Source organism: Tachyglossus aculeatus, chromosome 17 (genome assembly GCF_015852505.1).
Source record: "Tachyglossus aculeatus isolate mTacAcu1 chromosome 17, mTacAcu1.pri, whole genome shotgun sequence".
Classification (NCBI taxonomy): domain Eukaryota; kingdom Metazoa; phylum Chordata; class Mammalia; order Monotremata; family Tachyglossidae; genus Tachyglossus; species Tachyglossus aculeatus.
In genome coordinates this window covers 49,003,099-49,028,629 of record NC_052082.1, presented here as the reverse complement: position 1 = coordinate 49,028,629, position 25,531 = coordinate 49,003,099, and the positions used below count along the sequence as shown (strand labels likewise).

Sequence of the window (25,531 nt, the reverse complement as noted above, 5' to 3'; positions counted from 1 at the left end):
TTGGGAAGTACAAGTTGGCAACATATAGAGACAGTCCCTACCCCATGCAGCAGACAAATGGCAGCAAACCTTGTGACTACCAGGCCCGTGGCCTATCCCTATGCAGCAGACAAATGGCAGCAAACCTTGTGACTCCCAGGCCCGTACCCTATCATCATCATCATCAATCGTATTTATTGAGCGCTTACTGTGTGCAGAGCACTGCACTAAGCGCTTGGGAAGTACAAGTTGGCAACATATAGAGACAGTCCCTACCCCATGCAGCAGACAAATGGGAGCAAACCTTGTGACTCCCAGGCCCGTGCCCTATCATCATCATCATCAATCGTATTTATTGAGCGCTTACTGTGTGCAGAGCACTGTAGTAAGCGCTTGGGAAGTTCAAGTTGGCAATATATAGAGACAGTCCCTACCCCATGCAGCAGACAAATGGCAGCAAACCTTGTGACTCCCAGACCCGTGCCCTAACCCCATGCAGCAGAAAAATGGCAGCAAACCTCGTGACTCCCAGGCCCGGGCCCCAACCCCATGCCATACTGCTTATCTGTCGATGGCTATCGATTGATCCCCGGTATGTACTAAGCGCTCGCTTGCTTTGCGGAGAGCCCCGCACAAAACGCTCGGGAGGGTCCAGTCCACCAGAGTCGGTCGATGGGACCCCCGCCCACAAGGAGTTTAGAGGAGGAGTTGGGCGGTAAAAACAGATGATTGGATGGGTTTCATCACACCCCACAGACAAACGTTATCAGTCGATGCCTGCCAATGACAAAGGAAGAAATCATCTTTAGGAGGCGTGAAGATGGAGCCATCTAGTCTCGGCTTGCTACCGCTTCGGCAGAACCCTTTCATTTTGGCCTCGTGATGGCTTCTGCTTAGTTACTCGGTTTGATGAAGAAAAATTGGATCTGGCAGCTGCAGTACTGGGGAACATCCAGCTCCTCAATTTTACTCGCTTTTGGCCCTCTACACATCCGCCATACACCCTCCCTCCCCACGTCCGCCAAGCTAGCTCTCTTCCTCCCTTCAAGGCCCTACTGAGAGCTCCCCTCCTCCAGGAGGCCTTCCCACACTGAGCTCCCCCTCCTCCCCCTCTCCATCCCCCCCGCCTTACCTCCTTCCCTTCACCACAGCACCTGTATATATGTATATATGTTTGTACGTATTTATTACTCTATTTATTTATTTATTTTACTTGTACATATCTATTCTATTAATTTTATTTTGTTAATATGTTTTGTTTTGTTCTCTGTCACCCCCTTCTAGACTGTGAGCCCACTGTTGGGTAGGGACCGTCTCTATATGTTGCCAACTTGGACTTCCCGAGTGCTTAGTCCAGTGCTCTGCACACAGTAAGCGCTCAATAAATATGATTGATTGATTGATTGATTGATTGCAAAGCACTGTTCTAAGCATTGGGGGGATACAAGGTGATCAGGTTGTCCCACGTGGGGCTCACAGTCTTAATCCCCATTTTACAGATGAGGTAACTGAGGCCCAGAGAAGTGAAGTGCAGCATGGCTCAGTGGAAAGAGCCTGGGCTTTGGAGTCAGAGGTCATGGGTTCAAATCCCGGCTCCGCCAATTGTCAGCTGTGTGACTTTGGGCAAGTCACTTCACTTCTCTGGGCCTCAGTTACCTCAGCTGTAAAATGGGGATGAAGACTGTGAGCCCCCCGTGGCACAACCTGATCACCTTGTAAACTCCCCAGCGCTTAGAACAGCGCTTTTCACATCGTAAGTGCTTAATAAATGCCATTAAAAAAAAAAGTGACTTCCCCAAAGTCACACAGCTGACAACTGGCGGAGCCAGGATTAGAACCCACAACCTGTGACTCAATCAATCAATCAATCAATCGTATTTATTGAGCCCTTACTGTGTGCAGAGCACTGTACTAAGCGCTTGGGAAATACAAGTTGGCAACATATAGAGACGGTCCCTACCCAACAGTAGGCTCACAGTCTAGAAGGGGGAGACAGAGAACAAAACCAAACATATTAACAAACTAAAATAGAATAGATATGTACAAGTAAAATAAATAGAGTAATAAATATGTACAAACATATATACATATATACAGGTGCTGTGGGGAAGGGAAGGAGGTAAGGCAGGGGGATGGGGAGGGGAAGGACGGGGAGGGGAGACTCCAAAGCCCAGGCTCCTTCCACTGCGCCACGAATTATAGATTTATACGCATCATTTATAAAAGAAATAGAGAAATAAATACGGACAAATATACACAAGTGCTGTGGGGAGGGGAAGGAGGTAGGGCAGAGGGAGGGAGTGCGGGCGATGGGGAGAGGAGGAGGAGCAGAGGGAAAAGGGAGTCTTAGTCTGGGAAGGCCTCCTGGAGGAGGTGAGCTCTCTGTAGGGTCGGCTGGAGAAAGGGGACAAACAATTTTCCACAACCCCAACCCTTTGGGTGCGTCCCCCCGGCTCCTCAATTGCCCGTCATGGGCACTTGGGCCAAGTCACCTCATTTCTCTGGGCTTCAGGGTCCTCGTCTATAAAACGAGAGGGAAAAACTTGTTCTCCCTCTCCCGCTTAGACTGTGAGCCCTGGGAGGGCCGGGCACTGCGTCCTGTCTGCTTATATTGCATCTTCCCCAGCGCTTAGTACATTGCTTGGCATTTAGTGCCTCCCTTCAAGGCCCTACTGAGAGCTCACCTCCTCCAGGAGGCCTTCCCAGACCGAGCCCCTTCTAGACTGTGAGCCCATTGTTGGGTAGGAATTGTCTCTATCTGTGGCCGAATTGTACTTTCCAAGCACTTAGTACAGTGCTCTGCACACAGTAAGCGCTCAATAAATACAAATGAATGAATGAATGAATGAGCCCCCTCCTTGCTCTCCCCCTCCTCCCCCTCCCCATCCCCCCAGCACCTGTATATATGTATATATGTTTGTACGGATTTATTACTCTATTTTATTTGTACATGTTCATTCTAATTATTTTATTTTGTTAATATGTTTTGTTTTGTTCTCTGTCTCCCCCTTCTAGACTGTAAGCCCTCTGTTGGGTAGGGACCGTCTCTATATGTTGCCAACTTGGCTTTCCCAAGTGCTTAGTACAGTGCTCTGCACACAGTAAGCGCTCAATAAATACGATTGAATGAATAAGCTTCGCACATAGGAAGCGCTTAACAAATACCATCATTATCATAGATATGGAGAAGCAGTGTGGCTTAAAGGAAAGAGCCTGGGCTTTGGAGTCAGAGGTCATGGGTTCGAATCCCCGCTCTGCCACTTGTCAGCTGGGTGACTTTGGGCAAGTCACTTAACTTCTCTGTGCCTCAGTTACCTCATCTGTTGATAATAATTATCATCTTCATCAATCGTATTTATTGAGCACTTACTGTGTGCAGAGCACTGTACTAAGCGCTTGGGAAGTACAAGTTGGCAACATATAGAGACAGTCCCTACCCAATAATAATAATGATGGTATTTGTTAAGCGCGTACTATGTGCAAAGCACTGTTCTAAGCGCTGGGGAGGTTACAAGGTGACCTCTGTTAAATGGGGACTAAGACTGTGAGCCCCACGTGGGACAGCCTGATAACCTTGTATCTACCCCAGCGCTTTGCACATAGTAAGCACTTAACAAATACCATTATTATTATTATAATTATTATTAAGCGGGGTATCTGGGACACCACAATGGGTCCCCAGAGACCCCACGTGGGGCAGAGGCCTCTTTAAGAGGCCGGACTCCAGGTTCCATGGCAGTTGGCTGGACGCTGGCATGAAAGGAGGCAGATGTGGTCAGTGGGGCGGCATTGGGAAGCAGGCAAGGGCCTGGGCGGGGGGCACAACACTTAGAGCTGGAGTGGGGGAAGGCTTGGCCCCCTCCCCATAAGGCGCCTCCCGGCCCCAGGATGACCGGAAGGGCGTGGGGTGGTCATCATCATCATCATCATCATCATCATCATCATCAATCGTATTTATTGAGCGCTTACTATGTGCAGAGCACTGTACTAAGCGCTTGGGAAGTACAAATTGGCAACATATAGAGACAATCCCTACCCAACAGTGGGCTAACAGTCTAAAAGAGGGAGACAGAGAACAAAACCAAACATACCAACAAAATAAAATAAATAGGATAGATATGTACAAGTAAAATAAATAAATAAGTAAATATCAATCAATCAATCAATCAATCGTATTTATTGAGCGCTTACTATGTGCAGAGCACTGTACTAAGCGCTTGGGAAGTACAGATTGGCATCACATAGAGACAGTCCCTACCCAACAGTGGGCTCACAGTCTAAAAGGGGGAGACAGAGAACAGAACCAAACATACCAACAAAATAAAATAAGTAGGATAGAAATGTACAAGTAAAATAAATAAATAAATAAATAAATAGAGTAATAAATATGTACAACCATATATACATATATACAGGTGCTGTGGGGAAGGGAAGGAGGTAAGACGGGGGGATGGAGAGGGGGACGAGGGGGAGAGGAAAGAAGGGGCTCAGTCTGGGAAGGCCTCCTGGAGGAGGTGAGCTCTCAGCAGGGCCTTGAAGGGAGGAAGAGAGCTAGCTTGGCGGATGGGCAGAGGGAGGGCATTCCAGGCCCGGGGGATGACGTGGGCCGGGGGTCGATGGCGGGACAGGCGAGAGCGAGGTACAGTGAGGAGAGCGAGGTACAGTGATCATCATCATCATCATCATCATCATGGTGGGATTCGTTAAGCGCTGGCTAATCATAATCATTCATTCATTCAATCGTATTTATTGAGTGCTTACTGTGTGCAGAGCACTGTACTAAGCGCTTGGGAAGTACAAGTTGGCAACATCTAGAGACGGTCCCTACCCAACAGCGGGCTCACAGTCTAGAATAATAATAATAATGATGGTACTTGTAAAGCGCTTACTCTGTGCAAAGCACTGTTCTAAGCACTTGGGGGGGATACAAGGCGATCAGGTTGCCCCACGTGGGGCTCACAATCTTCATCCCCATTTTCCAGATGAGGGAACCGAGGCCCGGAGAAGTGAAGTGACTGGCCCAGTCACCCAGCTGACAATTGGCGGAGTTCGGGATTTGAACCCATGACCTCTGACTCCCAAGCCCGGGCTCTTTCCACTGAGCCATGCTGCTTCTCTGTGTGCCAAGCAGTTGGGGATGGATGACGTGATGTGCTGAGCGAGGCCCTTGGCCAGGCACGGAAGGTCAGCGGGGGAGCGGGGCCCTTGGCCGGGCATCATTCATTCATTCATTCATTCAACCTGTATATATGTATATACCTGTATATATGTATGTACGTATTTATTACCCTATTTATTTTACTTGTACATATTTATTCTATTTATTTTATTTTGTTAATATGTTTTGTTTTGTCGTCTGTCTCCCCCTTCTAGACTGTGAACCCACTGTTGGGTAGAGACCATCTCCGTATGTTGCCAAACTTGGACTTCCCAAGCGCTTAGTCCAGTGCTCTGCACACAGTAAGATTGTGAGTCCAATAAATACGATTGAATGAGTGAATGAAGCCCGGGTGCTTGCCAAGGTAGGGAGACCTGGCTATGGGAGGGGGCTTAAGGGGAATAGTAGTGTGTGCGGCAGGATGGGGGAGGGTAATTTATTTTAATAAGCGCCTCCCTCTCTAATCTATAAAAACTTCTTGTGTGCAGGGATTGTCTCTACCTCCCGTTTGTGTCGTACCCTCCCTGGTGCTTAGAACAGTATTCTGTGCATAGTGAATGCTCAGTAAATTCCATTGATGATGATAATAATGGTAAGTGCTGTGACAAGCACTGCTTTAAGCACTGGGGGAGACAGCAGATAGATAAGCTGTAGATATGTATATATGTTTGTACATATTTATTACTCTATTTATTTTACTTGTACATATTTATTCTATTTATTTTATTTTGTTAATATGTTTTGTTTTGTCGTCTATCTCCCCCTACTAGACTGTGAGCCCGCTGTTGGGAAGGGAACGTCTCTGTATGTTGCCAATTTGGACTTCCCAAGTGCTTAGTGAGGTGCTCTGCACACAGTACGTGCTCAATAAATACGATTGAGTTTGGCAACATACAGAGACGGTCCCTACCCAACAGCGGGTTCACAGTCTAGAAGGGGGAGACAGACAACAAAACAAAACATATTAACAAAATAAAATGAGTAGAATAAATAGGTACAAGTAAAATAGAGTGATAAATATGCACAAACATATTTGTACATACATGTATATACATGTTTGTATGTTGTACATACAAACAAAAATATGTAAAAACAGGTATATCCCTATAGAGACGTTCCCTACCCATCAATGGGCATCAGCAAGGCCTGAGGCCGTGGGGCCTCAAGAAACTTGGGGGGGGGGGGAGGAGGAGGAGGAGGAGGAGAAAAAGAAGAAGAGGAGGAGGAGGAGAAGAAGAAGAAGAAGAAGAAGAAGAAGAAGAAGAAGAAGAAGAAGAAAAGAAGAAGAAGAAGAAGAAGAAGAACAGGAGGAGGAGGAGGAGAAGGAGAAAGAAGAAGAAGAAGAAGAAGAAGAAGAAGAAGAAGAAGAAGAAGAAGAACAGGAGGAGGAGGAGGAGAAGGAGGAGGAAGAAGAAGAAGAAGAAGAAGAAGAAGAAGAAGAAGAAGAAGAAGAAGAAGGAGAGGAAGAGGAAGAGGAGAAGGAGGAGAAGGAGAAGAAGAACAGGAGGAGGAGGGGAAGAAGAAAGAAGAAGAAGAAGAAGAGAAGAAGAAAGAAGAAGAAGAAAGAAGAAGAGGAAAAGGAAGAGAAGGAGGAGGAGAAGAAGAAGAAGAGGAGGGGGAGGAGGAGGAGAAGAGGAAGAAGGGGAGGAGGAGAAGAAGAAGAAAGAAGAAGAAGAAGAAGAGGAGAAGGAGGAGGAGGAGAAGAAGAAGAAAGGAAGAAGAAAGAAAGAAGAAGAAGAAGAAAGAAGAAGAGGAGGAGAAGAAGAAGAAGAAGAACAGGAGGAGGAGGAGGAGAAAGAAGGAAGAAGAAGAAGAAGAAGAGGAGAATCAATCAATCAATCAATCGTATTTATTGAGCGCTTACTATGTGCAGAGCACTGTACTAAGCGTTTGGGAAGTACAAATTGGCAACACATAGAGGCAGTCCCTACCCAACAGTGGGCTCACAGTCTAAAAGGGGGGAGACAGAGAACAGAACCAAACATACCAACAAAATAAAATAAATAGGATAGAAATGTACAAGTAAAATAAATAAATAAATAAATAAATAGAGTAATAAATATGTACAACCATATATACATATATACAGGTGCTGTGGGGAAGGGAAGGAGGTAAGATGGGGGGATGGAGAGGGGGACGAGGGGGAGAGGAGGGAAGGGGCTCAGTCTGGGAAGGCCTCCTGGAGGAGGTGAGCTCTCAGCAGGGCCTTGAAGGGAGGAAGAGAGCTAGCTTGGCGGAGGGGCAGAGGGAGGGCATTCCAGGCCCGGGGGATGACGTGGGCCGGGGGTCGACGGCGGGACATGCGAGAACGAGGTACAGTGAGGAGATTAGCGGTGGAGGAGCGGAGGTTGCGGGCTGGGCAGTAGAAGGAGAGAAGGGAGGTGAGGTAGGAGGGGGCGAGGTGATGGACAGCCTTGAAGCCCAGGGTGAGGAGTTTCTGCCTGATGCGCAGATTGATCGGTAGCCACTGGAGATTTTTGAGGAGGGGAGTAAAATGCCCAGAGCGTTTCTGGACAAAGATAATCCGGGCAGCAGCATGAAGTATGGATTGAAGTGGAGAGAGACACGAGGATGGGAGATCAGAGAGAAGGCTGGTGCAGTAGTCCAGACGGGATAGGATGAGAGCTTGAATGAGCAGGGTAGCGGTTTGGATGGAGAGGAAAGGGCGGATCTTGGCAATGTTGCGGAGCTGAGACCGGCAGGTTTTGGTGACGGCTTGGATGTGAGGGGTGAATGAGAGAGCGGAGTCGAGGATGACACCAAGGTTGCGGGCTTGTGAGACGGGAAGGATGGTAGTGCCGTCAACAGAGATGGGAAAGTCAGGGAGAGGACAAGGTTTGGGAGGGAAGACAAGGAGCTCAGTCTTCGACATGTTGAGCTTTAGGTGGCGGGAGGACATCCAGATGGAGATGTCCTGAAGGCAGGAGGAGATGCGAGCCCGGAGGGAGGGGGAGAGAGCAGGGGCAGAGATGTAGATCTGGGTGTCATCAGCGTAGAGATGATAGTTGAAGCCGTGGGAGCGAATGAGGTCACCAAGGGAGTGAGTGTAGATTGAGAACAGAAGGGGACCAAGCACTGAACCTTGGGGAACCCCCACAGTAAGAGGATGGGAGGGGGAAGGAGGAGGAGGAGAAGAAGAAGAAGGAGGAGAAGAAGAAGAACCGGAGGAGGAGGGGAAGGAGAAAGAAGAAGAAGAAGAAAGAAGAAGAAGAAAGAAGAAGAGGAAGAGGAAGAGAAGGAGGAGGAGGAGAAGAAAGAAGAAGAGGAGGAGGAGAAGAAAAAAAGGAGGAGGAGGAGAAGAAGAAGAAAAGGAGGAGGAGAAGGAGGAGGAGGAGGAGGAGAAGAAGAAGAAGAAGAAGAAAGGAAGAAGAAAGAAAGAAGAAGAAAGAAGAAGAAGGTGGGGGTGAAAACTTTGTGGCGTCCCAGCGGTCCTGGGGGCGTGGGCCCAGGCCGGAGGCGGGGCCGGCGGGCAGAGGGCGGGGAAATGACCCAGAGTTGGCAGAGGCAGGGGAGGAGTGGAGGCCGGACCGCTCCCTCCCTCCCTCCGTGTCTCTCTCCGTCTCTCTCTCCCTCCCTCCGTCCCTCCGTCCGTGTGTCCGTCCCCGTTTGTTCCGGGCCCCCAGTCCGGAGTGGGGTCGGTGCCCCCGGGTGGCATGGAGCCTCCGGGCCGGCCCTCCGACCCGCTGCTGCTGCTGCTGGTGCTGGGCACCGCGCTCGGCTTCGGGGGGCTGCAGCGCCTGCTGAGACGGCTGGCCCGGACCCTGCCCCGGATCCTGCCCACCCACCTGCCCACCCACCTGCAACGGGACCCCCTGCGCACCTGGCGTTGGCACAACCTCCTCGTCTCCCTGGCCCACTCGCTCTGCTCGGGCCTCTGGGCGCTGCTCTGGTGAGTGACTGAGCCCCCTCCTTCCCCTCCCCACACCACCTGCAGACGCAGGCACATACAGACAGAGATACAGAGAAATCCGTACAAACAGCTATCTACATCAATCAATCAATCAATCAATCGTATTGAGCGCTTACTGTGTGCGGAGCACTGGACTAAGCGCTTGGGAAGTCCAAGTTGGCAACATATGGAGACGGTCCCTACCCAACAGTGGGCTCACAGTCTAGAAGGGGGAGACAGACAACAAAACAAAACATATTAACAAAATAAAATAAATAGAATAGATATGTACAAGTAAAATAAATAAATCAATAGAGTAATAAATACGTACAGACATGTATACATATATACAGGTGCTGTGGGGAAGGGAAGGAGGTAAGGCGGGGGGATTACTGTGTGTGTATATGTTTTTTACTGTGTGCAGAGCACTGGACTAAGCGCTTGGGAAGTACAAGTTGGCAACATCTAGAGACGGTCCCTACCCGACAGCGGGCTCACAGTCTAGAAAGGGGAGACGGACAACAAAACAACACATATCAACAAAATAAAATAAACAGAATAAATATGTGTCTTCTTGTGTGTATATGTATATATATACATATAGCTGTTTCTACGGATTTATTACTCTATTACTCCACCTGTATATATGTATTTATTCATTCAATCGTATTTATTGAGCGCTTACTGTGTGCAGAGCACTGGACTAAGCGCTTGGGAAGTCCAAGTTGGCAACATTAATTCAATCATTCAATCGTATTTGAGCGCTTACTGCGTGCAGAGCACTGCACTAAGCGCTTGGGAAGTCCAAGTGGGCAACATCTAGAGCCGGTCCCTACCCAACAGCGGGCTCACGGTCTAGAAGGGGGAGACGGACAACAAAACAAAACCTATTAACAAAATAAAATAATTACAATAAATATGTAGAAATAAAATAGAGTAATAAATACGTACAAACATATATCCATATATACAGGTGAGCCCACTGTTGGGTAGGGACTGTCTCTATATGTTGCCAATTTGTACTTCCCAAGCGCTTAGTACAGTGCTCTGCACATAGTAAGCGCTCAATAAATACGATTGATGATGATGATACAGGTACTGTGAGGGGGGGGGAGAGGAAGGAGGGGGCTTAGTTCATTCATTCAGTCGTATTGATTGAGCGCTTACTGTGTGCAGAGCACCGGACTAAGCGCTTGGGAAGTCCAAGTTGTCAACATGTAGAGACGGTCCCTACCCAACAGCGGGCTCACAGTCTAGAAGGGGGAGACGGACAACAAAACGTATTAACCAAATAAAATAAATAGAATAAATATGTACAAGTAAAATAAATAAATAGAGTAATAAATCCGTACAAACATATATCCATATATGCAGCTGCTGTGGGGAGGGGAAGGAGGTAAGGTGGGGGGGGATGAGGAGGGGGAGAGGAAGGAGGGGGCTGAGTGTGGGAAGGCCTCCTGGAGGAGGTGAGCTCTCAGTAGGGCTTTGAAGGGAGGAAGAGAGCTAGCTTGGCGGATGTATGTCACCTGTATATATTCATTCAATCGTATTTATTGAGCGCTGACTGTGTGCAGAGCACTGTATTAAGCGCTTGGGAAGTCCAAGTCGGCAACACTGAGAGACGGTCCCTACCCGACAGCGGGCTCCCAGTCTAGAAGGGAGAGACGGACAACAAAACAACACATATTAACAAAATAAAATAAATGGAATAAATATGTGTCTTCTTGTATATATGTACATATTTATTACTCTATTACTCTACCTGTATATATGTATATCACTTGTATATATGCATATATGGTTGCATGTATTTATTACTCTATTACTCTACTTGTATATATGTATATCACTTGTATATGTTTGCATGCATTTATTACTCTATTACTCTACCTGTATATATGTGTATCACCTGTATATATGTTTGTACGTATTTATTACTCTACCTGTATACATGCATAGCATCTGTATATATGTTTGTACATATATTTATTACTCTATTACTCTACCTGTATATATGTATATCACCTGTATATGTTTGTACGTATTTATCACTCTATTACTCTATCTGTATATATGTATATCACCTGTATATGTGTATATATGTTTGTACATATTTATTACTCTATTTTATTTGTACATATTGATTCTATTTATTTTATTTTGTTAATGTTTTGTTTTGTTGTCTGTCTCCCCCTTCTAGACTGTGAGCCCGCTGTTGGGTAGGGACTGTCTCTGTGTGTTGCCAAACTTGTACTTTCCGAGCGCTTAGTACAGTGCTCCGCACACAGTAAGTGCTCAATAAATACGATTGAATGGATGAACTAAGCCCCCTGCTTCCTCTACCCCTCCTCCCCCTCCCCATCCCCCCCACCTTACCTCCCTCCCCTCCCCACAACACCTGTATACCTGTATATATGTTTGTGCGGATTTATTACTCTCTATTGATTTATTTTACTTGTACATATTTATTCTATTTATTTTATTTTGTTAATATGTTTTGTTTTGTTCTGTCTCCCCCTTCTAGACTGTGAGCCCGCCGTTGGGCAGGGGCCATCTCTATATGTTGCCAACTTGTACTTCCCAAGGGCTTAGTCCAGTGCTCTGCACACAGTAAGCGCTCAATAAATACGAATGAATGAATGAATGAATGACTCTACTTTACTTGTACATATTTACTATTCTGTTTATTTTATTTTGTTAATATGTTTTGTTTTGTTCTCTGTCTCCCCCTTCTTGACTGTGAGCCCACTCTTGGGTAGGAACCATCTCGAGATGTTGCCAACTTGGACTTCTCAAGCGCTTAGTACAGTGCTCTGCTCACAGTAAGCGCTCAATAAATACGATATGAATGAATGAATGAATTACTCTATTTTATTTGTACATATTTATTCTATTTATTTTATTTTGTTAATATGTTTTGTTTTGTTGTCTGTCTCGCCTTTCTAGACTGTGAGCCCGCTGTTGGGTAGGGACCATCTCTATATGTTGCCAACTTGGACTTCCCAAGCACATAGTATGGTGCTCTGCATGCAGTAAGCGCTCAATAAATACGATTGAATGAATGAATGAATTACTCTATTTTACTTGTACATATTTATTATATTTATTTTATTTTGTTAATATGTTTTGTTTGTTGTCTGTCTCCCCTTTCTACACTGTGAGCCCGCTGTTGGGTAGGGACCGTCTCTGTATGTTGCCAACTTGTACTTCCCAAGCGCTTAGTACAGTGCTCTGCGCACAGTAAGTGCTCAATAAATACGATTGAATGAATGTGCATAGAGCTATAATTCTATTTGTTCTGAGGTCTTCACACCTGCTCATACGTTTTGCTTTGTTGTCTGTCTCCCCCTTCTAGACTGTGAGCCCGTTGTTGGGTAGGGACTGTCTCTATATGTTGCCCACTTGGACTTCCCAAGAGCTTAGTACAGTGCTCTGCTCACAGTAAGCGCTCAATAAATACGATATGAATGAATGAATGAATTACTCTATTTTATTTGTACATATTTATTCTATTTATTTTATTTTGTTAATATGTTTTGTTTTGTTGTCTGTCTCGCCTTTCTAGACTGTGAGCCCGCTGTTGGGTAGGGACCATCTCTATTGTTGCCAACTTGGACTTCCCAAGCACATAGTATGGTGCTCTGCATGCAGTAAGCGCTCAATAAATACGATTGAATGAATGAATGAATTACTCTATTTTACTTGTACATATTTATTATATTTATTTTATTTTGTTAATATGTTTTGTTTGTTGTCTGTCTCCCCTTTCTACACTGTGAGCCCGCTGTTGGGTAGGGACCGTCTCTGTATGTTGCCAACTTGTACTTCCCAAGCGCTTAGTACAGTGCTCTGCGCACAGTAAGTGCTCAATAAATACGATTGAATGAATGTGCATAGAGCTATAATTCTATTTGTTCTGAGGTCTTCACACCTGCTCATACGTTTTGCTTTGTTGTCTGTCTCCCCCTTCTAGACTGTGAGCCCGTTGTTGGGTAGGGACTGCCTCTATATGTTGCCCACTTGGACTTCCCAAGTGCTTAGTACAGTGTTCTGCACACAGTAAGCGCTCAATAAATAGGATTGAATGAATGAATCTGTTCTATTTATTCTGATGAGTTGGCACCTGTCCACATGTTTTGTTTCGTTGTCTGTCTCCCCCTTCTAGACTGTGGGCCAGCTGTTGGGTAGGGACTGCCTCTATATGTTGCCCACTTGGACTTCCCAAGTGCTTAGTACAGTGTTCTGCACACAGTAAGCGCTCAATAAATCCGATTGAATGAATGGATGGATGGATGGATGAATGGGGGGGCCGGGTCCGGCCCTGCCCACCTCACCTGATGCCCCGCTCCGCTCACCTGGGGCCCGGGGCAGCCAATCAGAGGTCGGGGCTGGGGGCTCCCTCAGGTGACCCTCCTCTCTTGTCCCCTCTCCCCTCCCCGGCAGTGTGTGGCAGACGCCGGAGATGCTGGTGGACATCGAGATGGCCTCGTCGCCCTCGGGCTACTTGCTGGTCTGCTTCTCCACAGGTAGGCCGCATGGCCGGGGTGGGACCGAGGGGCAAGTGAGAACAATAATGATGCCATTTGTTAAGCGCTTACTATGAGCTAAGCACTGGGGAGGATCCAAGGGGATCAGTTTGTCCCACGGGGGTGCTCACAGGCTTCATCCCCATTTTCCAGCGTGGCTCAGTGGTAAGAGCCCGGGCTTTGGAGTCAGAGGTCATGGGTTCAAATCCCAGCTCCGCCACTTGTCAGCTGGGTGACTCTGGGCCTCTGTTACCTCATCTGGAAAATGGGGATAAAATCCGCAAGCCCCACATGGGACAACTTGATTACCTTGTAACTACCCCAGGGCTTAGAACAGTGCTTTGCATATAGTAAGCGCTTAATAAATGCCATCATTATTATTATCATTATTATTTTCCAGCTGAGGGAACTGAGGCATAGAGAAGTGAAGTGACTTGCCCAGTGGAAAAGATCCCGGGCTTTGGAGTCAGAGGTCATGGGTTCAAATTCTGGCTCCGCCAATTGTCAGCTGGGTGACTTTGGGCAAGTCGCTTAACTTCTCTGTGCCTCAGTTCCCTCATCTGTCAAATGGAGATTAAGACTGTGAGCCCCCCGTGGGACAACCTGATCACCTTCTAACCTTCCCAGCGCTTAGACCAGTGCTTTGCATAGTAAGCGCTTAATAAATGCCGCTGCCATCATCATCATCATCAAAGTCACACAGCTGATAACTGGAGGAGCCAGGATTAGAACCCATGACCTCTGGCTCCAAAGCCCATGCTCTTTCCACTGAGCCACGCTGCTTCCTGAATAATAATGATGGCATTTGTTAAGCGCCGACTATGTGCAAAGCACTGGGGAGGATACAAGGGCATCAGGTTGTCCCACAGGGGGCTCACCGCCTTCATCCCCATTTTTCAGATGAGGGAACTGAGGCACAGAGAAGCGAAGTGACTTGCCCACACAGCTGACAGTTGGCAGAGCAGGGATTTGAACCCATGACCTCTGACTCCCAAGCCCGGGCTCTTTCCACTGAGTCACGCTGTTTCTCTCAAGTGTGTGTAGGGTCTGACGGTGCCCGTCCTCCCTCCTCAGGCTACTTCATTCACGACACGATGGACATCGTGGTCAGCCGACAGGCCAGGGCCTCCTGGGAATACCTGCTGCACCACGTCCTGGTGAGTGAGGGGCGGCCCTATTGATCCAAAGTTTGGGAACGGGCACGGTCACCCTCGAGGGAGAGCCGTCTGTCCGTAAGCCACGGGAAGAAGGTGGGAGGTTGTTAGCGGCCCTGCCCAGGACCCCCATAATAATAATGGTATTTGTTAAGCGCTTACTATGTGCAAAGCACTGTTCTATACTCTCCTGCCGCCCCCTTTCACCTCTCCCCGAGCCGCAACCTCGGTTTCCCCATCCTTGGCCTTTCCTCGTCGCCTAGGCCATGGGCGCCTTCTTCTCCGGCATCTTCAAGGGCCGCTTTGTGGCCGGAGGGGTCCTGACCCTGTGGGTGGAGGTGAGCAACATCTTCCTGACCCTGCGCATGATGATGAAGCTCAACAACGCCCAAGGCCACCCCCTGTACCGCATCATCAAGTACGCCAACCTGGTGGTGTACTTCCTGTTCCGCCTGGCTCCCCAGGCTTACCTCACCTGGTACTTCCTGCGCTACGCGGGCGAGCGGACGCTGGGCACCTTCCTCATGGTCATCCTGCTGCTGCTGGACCTCATGATCCTCACCTACTTCTCCCGCCTGCTGCGCTCGGACTTCTGCCCGCAGCGGGCGCGGGGCCGGCCGGGCAAGGAGAGCGACAAGTTCCTGACGGACTGAGCGGGCGCGGGTACGTGGGCCCCCTTCTCGGTGAAGACCCCACGGGAGTCGAGGTCCAGAGGGTGTCAGGGTGACCCCTTTGGGGTTAAGCCCCAGGATGAGCCACCTCCTATTGAAAAGACGACTCCAACCCAGGCCGAGGCCTCGCGTGCTTCTGTTGGGAGGCGCAGGGAGGGCACCCGGGTGGGCAAACCCATCTAAGGAGAGGGGTGAGGGTGGAAGCGGGGGCCGGGCTGCTGGTCCGCACCCCCCTTCAAGGCCACTGAGGATGGGGGCTGTTTTCCGGCCGGAGCCAATGTGGCCCACGCCTTCATCATCTCACCCCTGAGGTTTCAGAGGTGATGCTGAGTCAAACCTGAGACTAGGGGAGGTCAGGGTGTTGCCCTGACTTGTTCCATCCAGCTCTGCCCCCTCCCCACCCCGAGATACCCGGGCCGGTTCAGGGCTTTGTCGGCAATGGGCCCCGGAGGGCGGAGGCATAAGTTCCTTCTCCTGCTGCAGGACAGAACTTCCTTTTTCCATTTCATATTTGGGGCAGAGCAGGAGGGGGGTCCAGCTCGTGGACTTTGGCCAGCCAACTTCCCAGGGGTCACAGCAGCCATTCCTCCTGCGATTGGGTGGTGCCCAACTTCAAAAGCGGTGTGGGTACACTAAAGCCGAGTCAAAAACTACGTCTGTGTGGTTTATTGTGCTTCTCCCCTAAGATAAAAGCAGCACTGCTGCAAGAGCCCGGATTCCAATCCCACTCTGCCACTATGAGCAAGTCACACCACTTCTCTGTGCCTCAGTTCCCTCCTTTGCAACATGTGAGGTCAATTCCTGTTCTTCCTGTTTAAGACCGTGAGCCCCAGGTGGGGCGTGACCATCTTGTATCTACCCCGATGCTTAGAAGAGGGTTTGGCACAGGGTAAGTGCGGGATGTGTCTGATCCCCCTGCTCAATACAAGAGCCATAACAAGTCAAATAGTTTATTGCGCTCTGTACAGTCCTGGCAGTGATGGTTTAGATGATCCCAATCTAAAATGGGGGGAGGAAAAAAAAAGGAGGGTTACAGGGAGTAAGAAGCCCTTGCTTCACTTCTACCCTCTAAACCCACACTGGCATGTCTGTAGCCTATCACGAGCAAGTCCGATGTGGCTCGAGGGTCCGGCCCCTCTCCCTCAGCTCTGCTTCATGCAGTCTAAGAACCTGGGCATCGAGGGAGGTCTAGCTCATCAATGCCCGGGGTGGGGACTTCAAAGAAAACATACCCCCCCCACCCCACCATGGTGGTCCCCTCCAGTGGTGCCCCGCTGCCCCATCCCCACCCACCCCTTGCTGGCAGCAATCGTGGGTGTACATGCGATGAACTGTGTCTGGCTCTTTGCGAAGCTGCTCCAAAGCAAGGTTGGCAATCGGTAGTAGAGGCGAAGTCAGATTCTGCAGGCCCAGGCTGCTCCAGAGAGTAGGTAGGAGCGGTGGTCTGTGGGTGTGTGTGGGGGGGAACTACCTAGTTGCCCTAGCATTCACATTGCAAGCCCTAGATCCCAGATGCATCACGTGGTCAAGCGTCATCACCAAGGTTTCAGGCTTTGGTCACTACAGCTCATCATTTGCATCCAGAATCCAGGCCATCCCCTCCCTGACTGCCGGTTCCCCCACCAAGAGCCCCATCCCTAGAAGGACCAGTGGGGAGAAGGGAGAAAGAGTCCTCACCTTGTTGGCAACATCCAAGGCGTCATAGTCAGGGGCCAACCGGACATAGGCTTTCTTCTCACCGTCAGGCCTAGGCCAAGCAGAGGGTGTTATCAAAACAACGCAGGCCAGTTGGCCCGTCCTCCTCCCCGCCCCTACCCTTCCTATAACAAAGATCAACGTGCATCAGCGGTTCCTTTGTTAACATCACTTTTATCAGCAAAAAAACTTTTCCATCATCTGCACGGCAGTGGGGGTGGAACAAGGAGAAACAGAGCCCTAAGCCCCTGGAGGGGTTTTCCTCCTGGATCGTGTCACCAGGGACTCTCGGGACCTAGGCTGGGAGCAGCCCCTATGCAGAAATAGGACCCACAGGGGACAGGACCGTCTGATCCAATTATCTTGTATCGTCCTTGGTGCTCAGCAGGGTTTGGCGGCTTGTAAGCGTTTAATAAATACCATCTTTATTAGACCCTTCCTGTCCCTGCTTCATCTCGAGTCCCAAGATGAGTGAGAGGCGCATCCTCGCTTTGGGAGGTGGTGGGGAAGAGGGGAGTAAAGGTGGCCCAGAATACAGGGTCTGCCTTGGGAGACTGGGTTTGGACCTGGCATTTCAGTCCCAAGGTTTCACATCCGTCACGGCGATGGCTTTAAAGGCTCGGACGTCTATGCTGCGCCATTAGCTTCATTAGGCCACGGCTCCCTCACTTTGCAAAAACCCTTAGTTTGGGGGGGGAGGGAGGGGCAAAAAGCCCAGGAGTTTATTTGGCCACCCTGGGAACATCTCCCCCATTCCCCCTCCTCCTCAGGAAAGCCGTCCGGGGCTCTCCCTCCCTCCCTCCGTGAACCATCCACTTCCGCTCACCGGATCAAAGTGTTGACTTTGGCCACGTCGATGTCGTACAGCTTCTTCACCGCCTGCTTAATCTGATGCTTGTTAGCCTTGACGTCCACAATGAACACCAGCGTGTTGTTGTCCTCAATCTTCTTCATGGCCGACTCGGTGGTCAGGGGGAACTTGATGATGGCGTAGTGGTCGAGCCTGCGGGGGCGGGGGGGGTGGGCACAGGGATTAGTGGGGCCGGGCAGGGGGGCATGGCTGCTTTTGGAGCCTCCGGGGAGGGAAAGAGTTGGGGCAGGAGGGTGCATCAGCCAGTGAGGTTGCAATCATTTACTCAGGCTTTGGTCGCTGTGATGTCATCATTTGCACCCTGAGGGGGAGGTCAATAGGAAGTGGAAAGAGTGGACATTGGGACTCTTTCCTCCCTAATACCCTGGATTTCTTTGCTCTTGCCCTGGAGTTTTGTCCTCAATCCCTCTGCGACACCAACGGGAGTTAACCAGCTCTCAGTAAACCACAAACTAGTAGGCCAAGTGGCAGAGTCAGCATGGGAAGCCAAGTCGACACTCTAACTGGCTACACAGACTAAAATCTGCTCAGGGTCCTGTCCGCACCACGGATGTTAGCTAAGTGACCGGTAACTAGGGTCGGAGAGTTGACACGCCTGTAGATGCGGTCCCGTCTCCACCAGCCATGCCAAACTCTAAATTACTCTGCAGCACTTAGACTACACCACATGCTCCCTAGGCTGGATGGTGAGTGCCACTGCCCTCCACTTCCAGTCTGGATGCATCCCTGAGGCAAAGTGGTTGCTACTGGCAACCTGGATAAAGTGTGGGTGGGGCCCTGTCTTTGCTTCAACATTTTCCCCCCCATCTCATTCCTTTTCAGGAGGCAGGAATTGACAATTGGGACTAGCAAGGAAAATTTCAACCCTCTCTAGGGCTTGACTTTTGATTACTCAGGATCCTAGGGACCCGGAAGAATGCTGAGCACTGAAATCCAGGTGATAATTCATTCACTCATTCAATCGTATTTATTGAGCGCTTAATGTGTGCAGAGCACTGGACTAAGCGCTTGGGAAGTACAAGCTGGCAACACAGAGACGGTCCCTACCCAACAACGGGCTCACAGTCTAGAAAGGGCAGACAACAAAACACGTGGACATGTGCCAAGTCGTCAGAACAAATAATTAAAGCTATATGCACATTAACAAAATGAATAGTAAATATGTACAAGTAAAATAAATAGAGCAATAAATCTGTACAAATATATATACAAGTGCTGTGGGGAGGGGAAGGAGGTAAGGCCGGGGGGATGGGGAGGAGAGGAAAAAGGGGGCTCCGTCACTCATTCATTCAATCGTATTTATTGAGCGACTTCATTCATTCATTCATATTTATTGAGCACTTACTGTGTACACAGCACTGTACTAAGCGCTTGGGAAGTACAAGTTGGCAACACATAGAGACAGTCCCTACCCAACAACAGGATAAACACTCTAGAAGGGGGAGACAGACAACAAAACAAAATATGTGGACAGGTGTCAAGTCATCAGAACAAATAATTAAAGCTAGATGCACATCATTAACAAAATAGAATAGTAAATATGTACAAGTAAAATAAATAGAGCAATAAATCTGTACAAACATATATACAAGTGCTGTGGGGAGGGGAAGGAGGTAAGGCAAGGGGGATGGGGAGGAGGAGAGGAAAAAGGGGGCTCAGTCAGTCATTCATTCATTCAATCGTATTTATTGAGTGCTTACTGTGTGCTGAGCACTGTACTAAGCACTTGGGAAGTACAAGTTAGCAACACATAGAGACGGTCCCTACCCAACAACGGGCTCACACTCTAGAAGGGGGAGACAGACAACAAAACATGTGGACAGGTGTCAAGTTGTCAGAACAAATAATTAACGCTATATGCACATCATTAACAAAAAATAGAATAGTAAATATGTACAAGTAAAATAGAGTAATAAATCTGTACAAATATAGATACAAGTGCTGTGGGGAGGGGAAGGAGGAGAGGAAAAAGGGGGCTCAGTCTGGGATCCATCTAAAATCTAAACACCTGGACAATTCCCAACTGGATCACGAGCCGTTGGACACCTGAGTAGCCTACAGTTATTGTCCTCTCCCTTCCAGTGAGAAGTCGTACAAGTGCCAACTTGGACTTCCCAAGCGCTCAGTACAGTGCTCTGCACACAGTAAGCGCTCAATAAATACGACTGAATGAATGAATGAAAGTCTAATCGCCAGGTTTCACTTTAAGTGGCTGGACAGAAAACCTGTTCTATTACAGTCCAGCCTCTGGTCTTGGGCAAGAAACACCACCTAATCTTCCTGTCCTCACAGCTCCTCAGGGAAGGAGAGGGGGGCTCCCTATTTCTCAATCAATCAATCAATCGTATTGTGTACAGTGCACAGTGTACAGTGTGCAGAGCACTGTACTAAGCGCTTGGGAAGTACAAGTTGGCAACATATAGAGACCAGCAACAAGCAGCTCAGTCCCACAAAGGTAGACCTGATCTACCTTTATACGCCCTCCCACCAGCCCTACAGCTTTGTACACATCTATAATTGACTTATATTAATGTCTGTCTCCCCCTCTAGACTGTAAGCTCGCTGTGGGCAGGGTGTGTGCCTGTTTATTGGTATATTGTACTCCCACAAGCTCTTTCTACAGTGTTCTGCCTACAGTAAGCGCTCAATAAATAGTACTGACTGATCTGGAGGAATCAGCTCCCACCCTGGGCCCTTCCCCGCCTTCCCGCGAATAAGAGGGGGCCACCGTACTTGTTTCTGCGGGGAGCGCTCTTCCGAGGGTACTTTGGTTGCCTGCGCAGCCGCAGGGTCTTGGGCCGTCGGAAGGTGGGCGAAGTCCTGATCTTCTTCTTCTTGTGGCTGTGGACGCCTTTCAGGACAGCCTTCTTGGCCTTCAAGGCCTTCGCCTTGGCCTCTGTCTTAGGCGGGGGGGCGACTAGTGGGGGCAACAAGGGAAGAATCAGAACCTGCACCCCCCAAGGGAGAGGATGCCAACCCCGGGCACCCCGCGGCCCCGCGGTCTGTGCATCAGTGGTTCCTTTGACAACATCACGGTTCTCAGCCAGAATCGTTTTCCATCATTCGCATGGGCCGGGGCTGGGAAAGAAGGCCAGGAAGCAGAAATGACACCTCGGCGGTCGAGGTCGGGGGGATCTCGCAGCCCTAAAATGGGCTCCGAACTCGGGTACAGGGTAGTATGGCCTAGTGGCACAATTCATTCATTCAATTGCATTTATTGAGCGCTTGCTGGGTGCAGAGCACTGGACTAAGCGCTTGGAAAGTCCAATTCGGCAACGAGAGCCCGGGCTTGGGAGTCAGAGGTCGTGGGTTCTAATCCCAGCTCCGCCACTTGTCAGCTGTGTGACTCTGGGCAAGTCCCTTCACTTCTCGGGGCCTCAGTTCCCTTATCTGTCAATTGAGGATGATGAAGACTGAGGCCCCCCGTGGGACAACCTGATCACCTTGTATCTCCCCCAGCGCTTAGCACACAGTGAGCACTTAATAGCTACCATCACTATTATTATTATTATTAGAAGGGGGAGACATTGATTGAATGATATGGATGAATGAACTGCCTTGTGTCTAGCCCAGTGCTTAGAAGGGTGCTTGGCACCTAGACTGTAAGCCCCCCTTCTAGACTGAGCCCGTTGTTGGGTAGGGACCGTCACTAGATGTTGCCAACTTGTACTTCCCAAGCGCTTAGTCCAGTGCTCTGCACACAGTAAGCGCTCAATAAATAATAATGGCATTTTATTAAGCGCTTACCATGTGCTGTTGTAAAGCGCTGGGGAGGTTACAATCAATCGTATTTATTGAGCACTTACTGTGTGCAGAGCACTGGACTAAGCGCTTGGGAAGGTAATCAGGTTGTCCGCGGTGGGGGGGGGTGGGGAGGGGCTCACTGTCTTAATCCCCATTTTACAGCTGAGGTCACAGAGAAGTCACACGGCTGACTATTCTCTCATCCTATCCCGGCTGGATTACTGCATCAACCTCCTCTCTGATCTCCCATTCTCCTGTCTCTCCCCTTTTCAGTCTATATTTCACGCTGCGGCCCGGATCATCTTTGTGCAGAAACGCTCTGGGCATGTTACTCCCCTCCTCAAAAATCTCCAGTGGCTACCAATCTGTGCATCAGGCAGAAACTCCTCACCCTGGGCTTCAAGGCTGTCCATCCATCCATCCCCTCGCCCCCTCCTACCTCACCTCCCTTCTCTCCTTCTCCATCCCAGCCCGCATCCTCCGCTCCTCTGCCACCACTCACCTCCTCACCGTTAGGCCTCGTTCTTGCCTGTCCCGCCGTCAACCCCCGGCCCCCGTCCTCCCCCTGGCCCGGAATGGCCTCCCTCTGCCCATCCACCAAGCTAGCTCTCTTCCTCCCTTCAAAGCCCTACTGAGAGCTCACCTCCTCCAGGAGGCCTTCCCACACTCAGCCCCCTCCTTCCCCTCCCCACAGCACCTGTATATATGTTTGTACAGATTTATTACTCTATTTACTTTACTTGTACATATTTACTATTTATTTTGTTAGTATGTTTCATTTTGTTCCCTGTCTCCCCCTTCTAGACTGTGAGCCCGCTGTTGGGTAGGGACCGTCTCTAGATGTTGCCAACTGGGACTTCCCAAGTGCTTAGTCCAGTGCTCTGCACACAGTAAGCGCTCAATAAATACGATTGAATGAACGAATGAATTTATTACTCTATTTTAGTTGTACATATTTATTCTGTTTATTTTGTTAATATGTTTTGTTTTGTTCTCCGTCTCCCCCTTCTAGACTGTGAGCCCGCTGTTGGGTAGGGACCGTCTCTAGATGTTGCCAACTTGGACTTCCCAAGCGCTTAGTCCAGTGCTCTGCACACAGTAAGCGTTCAATAAATACGACTGAATGAATTTATCTATTTATTTATTTTATTAATACGTTTTGCTCCCTGTCCCCCTTCTAGACTATGAGCCCGCTGTTGGGTAGGGCCCGTCTCTAGATGTTGCCAACTTGGACTTCCCAAGCGCTTAGCCCAGTGCTCTGCACATAGTAAGCGCCCAATAAATACGATTGAATGAATGAACGACTCCCAAGCCCGGGCTCTTTTCCACTGAGCCACGCTGAATGAATGAATGAATGGTGGTAATAATAATGATAATAATAATGACAGCAAAGCACTGTTCTAAGCGCTGGAGAGGTTACAAGATGATCAGGTTGTCCCACGGGGGGCTCACGGCCTTAATCCCCATTTCACAGATGAGGGAACAGAGGCGCAGAGAAGTGACTTGCCCAAAGTCACACAGCTGGCAATTGGCGGGGCCGGGATTTGAACCCATGACTTCTGGCTCCAAAGTCCGGGCTCTTTCCACTGAGCCACAATGCTTCTCAATGAGGTAATGAGGTGGCCCACGAGGTGGGCCACCCCATCTTACCTCCTTCCCTTCCCCACAGCACCTGTATATATGTATATATGTTTGTATAAATTTATTACTCTATTTATTTATCTTACTTGTACATATCTATTCTATTTATTTTATTTTGTTAGTATGGTTTTGTTCTGTCTCCCCGTTCTAGACTGTGAGCCCGCTGTTGGGTAGGGACCGCCTCTATGTGTTGCCGACTGGTACTTCCCAAGCGCTTAGTACAGTGCTCTGCACACAGTAAGCGCTCAATAAATACAATTGATTGATTGATGGGGCCGTTGGCCCCCGGCTTCCCTCCCTCCTCCAGGAGGCCTTCCCAGACTGAGCCCCTTCCTTCCTCTCCCCCTCGTCCCCCTCTCCATCCCATCTTACCTCTTTCCCTTCACCACAGCACCTGTATATATGTATGTACACATTTATTATTCTATTTATTTATTTTACTTGTACATATCTATTCTATTTATTTTATTTTGTTAGTATGTTTGGTTTTGTTGTCTGTCTCCCCCTTCTAGACTGTGAGCCCACTGTTGGGTAGGGACTGTCTGTAGCTGTTGCCAACTTGGACTTCCCAAGCGCTTAGTCCAGTGCTCTGCACACAGTAAACGCTCAATAAATACGATTGATTGATTGATTGATTCCCTGGCCAGTAGCACCCCATTGGGGCCCCTCACCCACCTGGCTTCTTCGGCTTGGGGGCCATCTTGGCGAAAGGGCAGGCCTCATGCAGGCAACAAGGCTTATACGGCCCAGCGGCCTACCAACTATCGCGAGACTTGGCCGGGCGCCCGGCGCGGAGGCGGATGGAGTCTACGCGGCGCGGAGGCTCACGGGAATTGTAGTTCTGGGCGGCCACGTGGGAGTCTTCGTTCGTTCGTTCGTTCGTTCGTTCGTTCGTTCGTTCGTTCGTTCGTTCGTTCGTTCGTTCGTTCGTTCGTTCGTTCGTTCGTTCGTTCGTTCGTTCGTTCGTTCGTTCGTTCGTTCGTTCGTTTTCATTGAGCGCTTACTGTGTGCACAGCACCGTCCTAAGCGCTTGGGAAGCACAAGCTGGCAGCAGCAGTCTAGAAGGGGGAGACCGACAACAAAACAAAACATATTAGCAAAATAAAATAAATAGAATAAGTATGTACAAATAAAATAAATAATAATAATAATAATGATGATGGCTTTTATTAAGCGCGTACTATGTGCAAAGCACGGTTCTAAGCGCTGGGGAGGTTACAAGGTGATCAAGGTGTCCCACAGGGGGCTCACAGTCTCAATCCCCATTTTACAGATGAGGTAACTGAGGCACAGAGAAGTTAAGTGACTTGCCCAAAGTCACACAGCTGACAATTGGCAGAGTCAATACTGAGAGCTCACCTCCTCCAGGAGGCTTTCCCAGACTGAGCCCCTTCCTTCCTCTCCCCCTCGTCCCCCTCTCCATCCCCCCCATCTTACCTCCTTCCCTTCCCCACAGCACCTGTATATATATATATATATATATATATATGGTTGTGCATATTTATTACTCTATTTATTTATTTATTTTATTTGTACCTATCTATTCTATTTATTTTATTTTGTTAGTATGTTTGGTTTTGTTCTCTGTCTCCCCTTTTAGACTGTGAGCCCACTGTTGTGTAGGGACTGTCTCTATATGTTGCCAACCTGTACTTACCAAGCGCTTAGTACAGTGCTCTGCACACAGTAAGCGCTCAATACGATTGATTGACTGATTGATTCCTCTCCCCCTCCTCCCCCTCCCCATCCCCCCCGCCTTACCTCCTTCCCCTCCCCACAGCACCTGCATATATGTACATATGTTTGTGCAGATTTATTACTCTATTTATTTATTTTTATTTGTACATATTCTATTTATTTTATTTGGTTAATATGTTTTGTTTTGTTGTCCCCCCCCCCCCGCGCCTTCTAGACTGTGGGCCTGCTGTTGGGTAGGGACCGTCTGTAGATGTTGCCAACTTGGACTTCCCGAGCGCTTAGTACAGAGCTCTGCACACAGTAAGCGCTCAATAAATACGATTGAATGAATGAATGAAATTAGAGCAATATATACGTACAAACATATATATATATATATATATATGTTTTGTTCTTTGTCTCCCCCTTCTAGACTGTGAGCCCACTGTTGGGTAGGGACTGCCTCTATATGTTGCCAACTTGTACTTCCCAAGCGCTTAGTACAGTGCTCTGCACACAGTAAGCG

At 48.8% G+C, this 25,531-nt stretch overlaps 2 protein-coding genes and 4 non-coding genes across 6 annotated transcripts; 1 reads left to right on the top strand and 5 right to left on the bottom strand.

Annotated features, from left to right (window-relative positions):
• The first annotated feature begins 8,719 nt into the window (after positions 1 to 8,719).
• On the top strand, positions 8,720 to 15,520 carry TLCD1 (TLC domain containing 1). Its single transcript, XM_038759738.1, has 4 exons — positions 8,720 to 9,026; positions 13,470 to 13,552; positions 14,627 to 14,709; positions 14,970 to 15,520. The coding sequence occupies exons 1-4, from the start codon at positions 8,791 to 8,793 to the stop codon at positions 15,357 to 15,359; spliced, it is 792 nt and encodes a 263-aa protein (XP_038615666.1). The 5' UTR covers positions 8,720 to 8,790; the 3' UTR covers positions 15,360 to 15,520.
• A 791-nt stretch (positions 15,521 to 16,311) lies between these two features.
• Positions 16,312 to 24,098, bottom strand: RPL23A (ribosomal protein L23a). Its single transcript, XM_038759736.1, has 5 exons — positions 24,004 to 24,098; positions 20,677 to 20,860; positions 17,899 to 18,075; positions 17,055 to 17,124; positions 16,312 to 16,376 (listed from the first exon to the last, which is right to left on the bottom strand). Exons 1-5 carry the CDS (start codon positions 24,026 to 24,028, stop codon positions 16,362 to 16,364), a joined length of 471 nt encoding a protein of 156 aa, XP_038615664.1. The 5' UTR covers positions 24,029 to 24,098; the 3' UTR covers positions 16,312 to 16,361.
• LOC119939891 lies at positions 16,889 to 16,958 on the bottom strand. Its single transcript, XR_005454845.1, has one exon. It is a non-coding gene; the product is annotated as a small nucleolar RNA Z17 (small nucleolar RNA).
• Positions 17,215 to 17,279, bottom strand: LOC119939887. The gene has a single exon (XR_005454841.1). It is a non-coding gene; the product is annotated as a small nucleolar RNA SNORD42 (small nucleolar RNA).
• LOC119939890 lies at positions 18,176 to 18,244 on the bottom strand. Its single transcript, XR_005454844.1, has one exon. It is a non-coding gene; the product is annotated as a small nucleolar RNA Z17 (small nucleolar RNA).
• LOC119939888 lies at positions 20,948 to 21,012 on the bottom strand. Its single transcript, XR_005454842.1, has one exon. It is a non-coding gene; the product is annotated as a small nucleolar RNA SNORD42 (small nucleolar RNA).
• Positions 24,099 to 25,531: the final 1,433 nt, after the last annotated feature.